Raw genomic sequence first — 9,232 nt, forward strand, 5'->3', positions numbered from 1 at the left:
TCTATCTATCTATCTATCTATCTATCTATCTATCTATCTATCTATCTGGGGGTTCATGTGGCCTAGGTTGGTCTTGAACCTGCTATGTGGCTAAAGAGGACCTTGAACTTTCAGTCCTCCTGCCTCTACCACCTGAGTGCTGATATTACAGATACCAGAACTGGGTGTTTGTTTGTTTGTTTGTTTGTTTTGAGACAAAGTCTCGCTATGTAGCACTGGCTGGCCTAGAACTTTCTATGTAGACCAGGCTGGCCTCTAACTCACAGAGATCTATCTGCCTCAGCTGCAATTAAAGGTGCGTGCCATCATACCTGGCCATATTACATTTCATTCCAGGGCTAGGGTCAGAGCCCAGGGCTTTATGCAAGTTAGGCAAGCATTCTGCCAACTGAGCTATAATTTCAGCCCTGATTTTTCATTTATTACATTTATTACAGGTAAATTTAAATTCCCAAACATTTAGTTACCCCCAAAGAACCCTGCGTAGCCATTTTGGTGGTTAATTGTATTTCATCCTCATGGTCAAATAAGTCTTGAAAGACATTTAGCTTTGAAAGATATTTAGATCTGTCCCTTGAAGTCCACCAAGAGCAAATAATTCCGTGTCCAGCTTTCAGATCCAGGCTTTCAGTGTCAGTCCCCGGCTAGAATTTCCATGGGCAGCCTGCAGACCCTAATCATCTGTAAGCCTCACGACACAATTGTAGAAACAAATTCCTTAGAAGGAGAGGTCCTCTAGCGTGTGGCCACCGCGCGCAGCAACTCGCAGCAGCTGTGGTTAATTGCACAAGGTTAAGCCAGGCTAAATTTCAGCATGGGTGGGGAAAGGTCCCCAAGACCCTGGCCCTATTGGAGGAGCAGGCAGTTGATGGCTGCTGCTGGAGGCAGAGAGTCGTTCTTCTTTGGAGATTTGGCTGCAGGTTGCCCCAGCTAGATGGCCGCATTCCCTGCACTATGTGGTGTCTGGGTAGCACTAATTAGATCTGGGGAGTTACTGATAACAACAAAGAAGACATGAAGCCGGGAGGGAGATAGGGTGGGAGCACCAGGGGGAGTTGGAGGCAATAGTGATGGATGGGTATGATCAAAATACATTGCATACACGTACACATTTTTAAAAGAACAAATCTCATTTAGGAATAAAAACCTTGTTGACCCCCTTTCACCTACTCATGTGTTCTCTGTTTTTTCTCTTCCGCCCCTGCCTGGCAGTGGCTTCCTCCACTTAAGGTGTATCAAGGTTCACTCACGCTGTATTTCATTCTTTTTGTGGCCAGATCGCATTCCATCACACACACACCATATCTGTTGATTTATCCACCTGCTGATGCACGGTTGGGGTTGTTTTTGCCCTTGGACTGCTGTGAACACTAGTTTGTGTTTTCTGGGGTTCCTGTTTCTAATACTGTCAAGTACGTAGTATCTCAGAGTGCACTGGCTGAGCCGAAGCTAGCTGCCTTTCCCAGGAACACTGCGACGTTCCATGTCCCCAGAAGGATGGGGATTCTAGCTTCTCCACTTTCTCCTAGTGTCATGACTATGCTATCGAGTGTGAGGCAGGATTTTGTTGGGGACAGTCTGTGCACTATGTATTCAGATGCTGGTTCCTGTGCCGGAGAGATCTGGGTTCTCTGGAAGAGCAGCCAGTGCTCTCAACCACTGAGCCATTGCTCTAGGTCCCTAGGAAAGTATTTCTTCAGTGCTTTGCTTTAGGAATCTCAACCTCCAATTCCCCCAGAAATTTACTTCAATATCTTGACAGGCTTTTTTTGTTTTATAACTGCACCAAAAGAAAAAAGAAAAAAAAATGTATTGCAGCCATAACTTGCTAGCAGATTCTGACAGAAGTTTTGAAAACCATTATTTCAGTTTTCCTAAGCGTCATTCCTGTCACAGGAAGGCAGCACCTCTTGAAACCTATTTGGATTCCATTAGGGAACATTTTTGTGATCACATTTCATCTCCATTAGATGTCATTCCCGAGCGGCATCTGCTACAGGATGTGGCTAGGTCCCTCTAGATGGCGCTGTTGGGTTAAAAATGACCCTGAGCCAACGCTAACGCAGTAGCGCTTTGCATGCCTTCAGTTTCGCAGGCTGCTCAGGATCTTCTCATTCTTTGTCCACCGAGGAAGCTAATACCTGTCCCTCCCCCACACACACACCCACAGCCTGACGACACCCTCTCGTCACCCACTGCTAATCATGCCTTCCAAAGAGGTCCTCGCTCAGAGGATCTCCTTCCTGACGTAACCACGCTCTGCTGGCGAGGCACACCATCCCTTGCTTCTAGGGCCCACTTCCTGTCCGCTACCCAGGTCATCGCACTTAATCCTTGCACCAGCTCAGACATGGACTCCTGCTCCTCCTCCCGTGAGCTTCCGCACTCATTCCCATTTGCCCATGTTTCTGCCAGCTATTCAGACGCATTTCCAGAATACCCGAGCACATTTCCTTTCTCTTTTTCTCCTTCCAAGGAGCTGAGGGACACAGGGGTCCGGGGCAGACTCTGTCTTACCATCACCATCAAAGCCATTCCTTCTTCTCTTGCAGTTTGTACCGTCTCTAACATTATTCCTCATCTACAGAGGAGCCCTAAATTTTTCAGGAACCATGGCAGGACTAGATTCTTCTGCTATGTACTCTACATATAAAAGCAAAGCAAAACCAAAAACAAACAGCAGTGGCAAAAAAGCTCCAACCCCTAAAAAAAAAAAAAAAAAAAATCAAGGTTTGTAACAAAGTGCTTTACCCGTATCCATGAAGCATGAACCCTAATCCCCAAAACTGAATGAAAGCAGAAAGGCTGGCAACATCAGCACTGGGAGGTGGACACAGTAGGCCCAGAAGCTGAAGGTCATCCTTAACTATACAGGGAGCTTAGCAGCCCAGGATAGATGAGAGCCTGTCTTACAAAGGCAGCAAACAAAACTTAGGGGGTAAAGAGATAGCTCAGCCATCAAGAGCACTGGCTGTTCTTCCATCGGACCTGAGCTAAGTTTCCAGCACTCACAGCAGGCAACTCATAACCTCTATAACTACAGCCCCAAAGGATCTGACAGCTTTTTCTGGCCTCTGCAGGCACTGGTACACACAAGGCATACATACACACACACCAACAACAACAAACACCCAACTTAGAAAGTGCAGCTCAGAGGAGAGCATTTGCCTAGCATACAAGAGGCCCTGGGTTCAATCCCTAGCACTGCAAATAAATAACCACAAAATGCATACATAAATATACATATATAAAATCATAACTTCCCCAATATTTTACTAAAGCATTTATTTTTTAAACAAAAATATACATTAAATCTCAGATTTACAGCATATAGAAATAATTTATGATTTGCACTTTTAAATTATTAATATTGCACCCAACAGTGTAGGTCTTTGACACATTTGCATTGTCAACCTTTCCCACCATTCAAAAAATGAAAGTGAAACTGACAAAATTACACAAGCTGAATTTTCCATAAAAAAAAGAAAAACATACAATTGTTTTTATTTACAAGGTAAAGTTGTAAACTTTCAGAAATTTACCTCCATAGGATAGGCATACATTCTTTCATCATACCCAGACAATGCATTATAAAATTACAATTACCTTTTCCTGTCTGTGTGTAGACGATGAACTACACACACAATATCTTCTGGGGAATTCACAGACGGATATAAACATTTGCAAGGGAAAAAAGTTACCCACTGCAACCCATCTACATTTTCCCTGGAGTAGGAAGATCTAAAATGTGAAAGATATAAAATGAGAAGAGTCCCTGGGGGCATATAGGTGGGGAATAAGTTACCTTTTCAAGGATATTTTTCTTAATCACCTAATGTTTTTACAAGATAAAAAATACCGTTCTTTTGTCTTAGACATAAGACAGATGCCAGAGTGAGACTCCTAAGAGACTCCTATAAAATAACTTGTAGGAAGGGGACACAGCTTTTTTTCAACAGACAACTCTGCAAACTATTCCGAATGTATCACTGATGCCCTGTGGGCCTTTAGCTTGTTTAAACTGTTCTCTGCTGAGCAGGAGAGGGGGGTACCCCTTGTGGACTTTGCATATGTTGTGCTCACGTGTTCTGGGCAGTGGTAGCAACCTTCCCGTAACTTAGTAGTCAAGACCCTTGTCTCTGCCCCTCAATGCATCCAGGGGCTCGGAAGAGCTAAGTTGTGTTGTCTTCCAAAGGAAACCACAATGAAATTTCTAGTAGGCACTGTCCTGTACTTTTCTAGTTAACTTGAAGTGATCCATAATTGTGCGTGTTCATGGAATACCGTGCGATGTCTCTTCTTTCTTTGTATGATGGGATTTAAGGCCCCCGGCTTTACCGCCGGGCTACACAGGGCTTTTCCCTGCACGTGTATGTTGTATAATGATGATATCAGGGTTTGTCCGTCTCTTCAGACAGTTAGCGCTGTGTGTTGAAAACATTCAAATCCCTTTCATCTAGTATTTCTGAAATATACATTCCATCATCACAAACGCCATAATCCATTTCTTTTATCATGATGGAACTTAATACTAGTTGATAATGTCCTCAGCTTTTAAAAATCTTTTTTTCTTTAATTAAAGTTGGGCGTCAAGCCACTTGGTAGTACAGGGAATTGCTAAAATATGAAATGGCAAAAATATGTAATGCATTATTTAACCTGGTAGCAAATCAAAACCAGAAGGAAACTTTGTACTTAATCATTCAATCTAGAAGACTTGTTTCAAACTTTCTAGGCTGGTAGAAAGGAACAGGGAGTCGAATACCAGCTCTGAAAAGGTCACTAAACCACTTGTGTCAGGTGATAAAAATTACGAATCTTTTGTTACTACACTCACAAAGGTGACAAGCGGGGGGGGGGGGGTGTGCACCTGAGAAATTCATGCATGAGGCCACGGATAGAACAGTGTAATTTTATAGTGAAGTAGACACGTGGAAATGGTAATTGTAATTTTATAGTGTCGTAGTATCCTTCGAGCTGAAATGGAGACTTTTCTGGATTCTGCTGTCCTCAATTGGGCCTGGATTAAAAAAAAAAAAAAAATTCCCTTTGAATCTCAGCAGACACAATCGGCTGAATAATAGGTGGTCTCTTGGCTTTGCCATTGCTTAACAGCACAACCCTAGAAGTTTATTATGAAGGCTATTGTCCTTGGTATCACTGTGACAAATTCAGTTTGTCCATTTATTTTTTTAAAAAAGTCCTGAGTCTTTCATTAAAAAAAAAAAAAAAAAAGGCATTTCTCAGCTCTCCACTGTGCGTCGGTACTCAGCCGTGCCGTCTGCAATGATGGCATCCAGGGGCGAGCGCTTCTTGCGGATGCTACGGCCTGAGGAGATGAGGTCCGCGTAGCCCCTCTGGTGCGAGAAGGCATAGGCCGAGCGCCTGGAGGATGCTCCCCTCCGGAACACATTCTGCCGCCGTTTCCACTGCTCTTCAGCCTTCAATCGCTTCCGGTGCTTCTGGATCTAGGGAGAGGAAACCACGAAAAGACAGGTTTGAGGTGCACAGGACGCCTGGCCAGTATGAGCCGGACAGACGCTAGCCCCGACTGAGAGGCTCAACACCCCTATGCGTGAACAAAGCTCCCCGCTTTGTAGCCCAACTGGACGTGGAGGGCCCGGGAGGTCGGGGACTGTTTCCAACATCCTGTAGGTAGAGTTTGGAAAACTACGGTGGCCCCAAATTTAATCCCTATACTCAAAACGTGGAGGTGTCTTGGGAGGTCAGCCTAGTCTATATTGCTAGTTCCGGGAAATCCACGCCCTGCACTTTTCGTAAGTGTAGTGGTTTTCTGTCAGCTTGACCCAAACTAGAGTCATTTGAGAAGAAACGTTAATTAAGAAGATGCCTCCATCAGACTGACCTGTAGGCAAGTGTGTGAGAGGCCCTTTCTAGATTAATGGTTCCTATGCGAGGGCCCAGCCCCTGTGAGGATTCCAGCCCTGAATAAATAGTCGTGGGTTGTGTGAGAGAGCTGGCTGGGCAAGCCATGGAGAACAAGCCAGTGCTTTGCTTCCCGACATTGCTTTTGGTCATGGCGTTTATCAAAGTAGTAGAAAGCAAACTAGGACGCTAAGCTAACGCTGTCAGTCCCAGGGCAGACTGGTATGTGTTGACAAACCGCTACAGATCTGTTTACCTGCATTAAAACATGCACATCTATCTGTCTGTCTGTCTCTCTTCTCTCTGTGTTTTCACATGTGTAAGTGCTTGTGGATGTGTGTATACATAGTTATGGAGGTTAGAGATGGATGTCTGATGTCTTCCCCAATCACCTCCACCTTAACTTTTGAGACAGCATTTCTCCTGGAACCAATTCTGGTGCTCAGGGCTTCAGCTACATTGGCTGGCCAGCAAGCCCCAGGAATCCTCCTGTCTCCACCTCGTCAGGTGCAGGGTGCTTGCTAGGTGAAGTTGCTTATGTGTGCTGGAACCCGAACTCAAGTCCTCACACTTACACTGCAAAGCACCAGCTGAGGCCCTTGTTTACCAAACCCTGTCAACCGTCACATGGTGTCCTCCTGGGCACTGAAGGGTACATCCTTTGTAAGACATGGAGCTTTTTTCCTTGCTGGGTGTTAGTTCAGCAAAGCATGCAACCTAATCCTGACAAAGGAGAGCTGAGAAAAGTGCACATTAAAAGTTCCCAGGATCCTGAGTGAAAGGAGGGGAGTCTCCTCTTTTGCTCTGTCAGATGTGATGTCAGAATAATGAAGACATTCCCTTCAGGAGAGTGACAGAAAAAAAAGCAATATTAAATTGCTCAACTTCTGGGCCTGCTAATAAAGTCTGCTAACCATTATTCCAGGGAAGATGACACATTATTTTTGAGACGTTGATTGCATTAGAGGAGACAATATTTTGCTTTAAACAACAAGGAGAAAAAGCCCAACCCATTTGCGTGGCAAAATTTTAACATAATTGTAAAACTGAAGAGAACTAAACATGCTACTCAGGGTGGGCAAGTCTCCGAAGGGTTCCCGATCCTTCACGACGAAATTAAAGAGGAACAGTAAAACAACACGACTCTTATCAGCCTCTCCATGCACTTTCCGTGGGAAAGGTAGCATTGGGAAACGCTTGGACTCCAGGAAGAGACACTGGAATAGGAGGAGGGTGGGTCTGGATCTTTATGTACCTTATCACTTTCTGACGGCCAAATGGTCATTGACAAGAAACGGACGGCAACCACAGGCAACAAGCACACCGCAACGGTCAGGATGATGGTCAGCCAGATATAAGGCTGTCTCAGGGCATTGGAAGCTGTACCTGGAGAGAACACGACAATGACTCACGGAGACGCCGTGATCCTGAGGGCACAGCTTGCCTTCCGTTTGCTGGCTCAGAGTACCTTAGGCATCATTTGATTAACCAGATTTACCTCCCAGACTGCTCCAGAAATGGACATTTTTCTCTTTTCAAGGCAAGGTCTCCTCACCCTGGGGCCTTCAGACTGCTGGGGTTGCAGGTGTGACCTGCATGCCCTGCCAGGAATGCATTGTTGTTGTTGTTTTGGTTTGGTTTTCCGGGTAGCCCTGGCTGTCCCGGAACTCACAGAGAGCCTCCTGCCTCAGCCTCCCTAGTGCTGACATTAAAGGCCACCGCTGCCCAGCAGGAACATGTATTTTAAAAGTCAAGACCCGGTAAAGCCAAATAAAAAGGGTCAGTTGTTTGCTACAAGCAGATAAACATGAGCAAAACAGGGAAAGATGCTTTTGTTAACGCCACCCTGATAAACACAAGAAAGTTAGAGCTGGGCTGTAGCTCACAGGTAGGGCATATGCTTAGCAAGCAGCAGGTCCTTGGGATCATTTGGCAGCAGAGACTTCCAAAAAAAAATCGTTAAAAACAAAGCAGTTTCTAGCTTTTAGTTTTGGCCAGAAACTCCACACATTTGTCACAAAAACTGGCAGCCCCTGGTCATACCATTCAATCTACTCTGAGACACGGGAGCTGCCATCTGAGCCACACAGGAATCTGAGTTGGGAGCTCAGTAAATTTGCCCCCCAAAAGCCACAAGGGCAGCCCCAAGATCAAAACGCACTCTGTGACTGGAGCCATGCGTTAGCCACAGAAACTGGTGATTTGCTCTGTAGGCTTTTATATCACAAGTAGCGACTGGATTTTATAATATGAGCAGGTGACCATATACATTTCTCCAAGATCAAATATCTGGAAGGTCAAATTTATCACAGAGCTTACATGAATTTATGTAGTCAATTCTGAAAATTTAAAAACTCTCTTAAAAAATGAGCTCACAAGTTATCAGATATCATTATGGCATTTTTCAAAGTGCGTTTTTGGTAATCTCCCTCCTGCCAGGTGGTGGTAGCACAGTCCTTTAACCCCAGCCCTCGGGAGGAAGAGGAAGGAAGGAGGATCTCTGTGAGTTTGAGGGCAAGCCTGGTCTACAAAGCAAGTCCAGGACAACCAGTGCTACACAGATAAACCCTGTCTTAATAAACAAAACAGACAAGAACAAAAAGCAAAGTAGTGCACCTCCCACTCACTTCCCTACTGCTATTCTTAATTCTCTTCTCCCCTGGGTGTCTTTTGCTTTCATACCCCAGGTATCTTTTCGCCCATCTCCCACCCTCCCTTGTCATCTATTTTTACTCTCTCTTATTCTCCTTTCCAGTTTTAAAAGCTTTACTCATATTTACACACACACACACACACACACACACACACACACACACACAGGTCTTTTCTTTGTTTCTATACTATTAACTATAAATTAGATTAAAAATGCTTCATATAGAAACATTCTAAGTAGGCATTAAAAGAGTAAGAAAAAAAAAAACTAAGCAAAATCATAAAAAGTAGCACCATCCAGAGATAAAAGGGTTACCATGGCAACAATCTTTTATGACCCAACAACGGGCCATAAAGTCTCAATCTTCTATTCAAAATGAAAGTTATGTGGAATTTTTATTTCACCATAAATCCAAACCATTTGAGAATCTCACAGAATCCAGCTCATGTTCAATTTTAATAGTTGTAATATTTTCATCAGTTAGAGTCTATCATTTTTCAACTTGTCACATGTTTTAAATATATAACAGTTTTATTAATAGTTTGAGAATTTTGTATAATGTATTTTGATTGTATTCAAATTCTACTCATCTAATTCTTCCCAGATCACCCCTCCCACCTCCTTACCCTTTCTTTTCCTTTCTTTCTTCTTTCTTTCTTTCTTTCTTTCTTTCTTTCTTTCTTTCTTTCTTTC

The 9,232-nt window shown here is 44.0% G+C and overlaps 1 protein-coding gene across 1 annotated transcript in view; it reads right to left on the reverse strand.

Annotated features, from left to right (window-relative positions):
* Nucleotides 1-3,268: 3,268 nt before the first annotated feature.
* Nucleotides 3,269-9,232, reverse strand: part of Atp8b1 (ATPase phospholipid transporting 8B1) — a 125,719-nt gene continuing 119,755 nt past the window's right edge. The window contains exons 27-28 of the mRNA XM_055622703.1: nt 7,142-7,272; nt 3,269-5,468 (exon numbers count right to left, since the gene is read on the reverse strand). Coding sequence (XP_055478678.1) covers nt 5,244-5,468; nt 7,142-7,272 — 356 coding nt within the window. The 3' untranslated portion in view covers nt 3,269-5,243. The remainder of the gene's footprint in view (nt 5,469-7,141; nt 7,273-9,232) is intronic.

Source organism: Psammomys obesus, unplaced genomic scaffold (assembly GCF_907164565.1).
Source record: "Psammomys obesus unplaced genomic scaffold, mPsaObe1.curated_primary_1811, whole genome shotgun sequence".
NCBI classification, from domain to species: domain Eukaryota; kingdom Metazoa; phylum Chordata; class Mammalia; order Rodentia; family Muridae; genus Psammomys; species Psammomys obesus.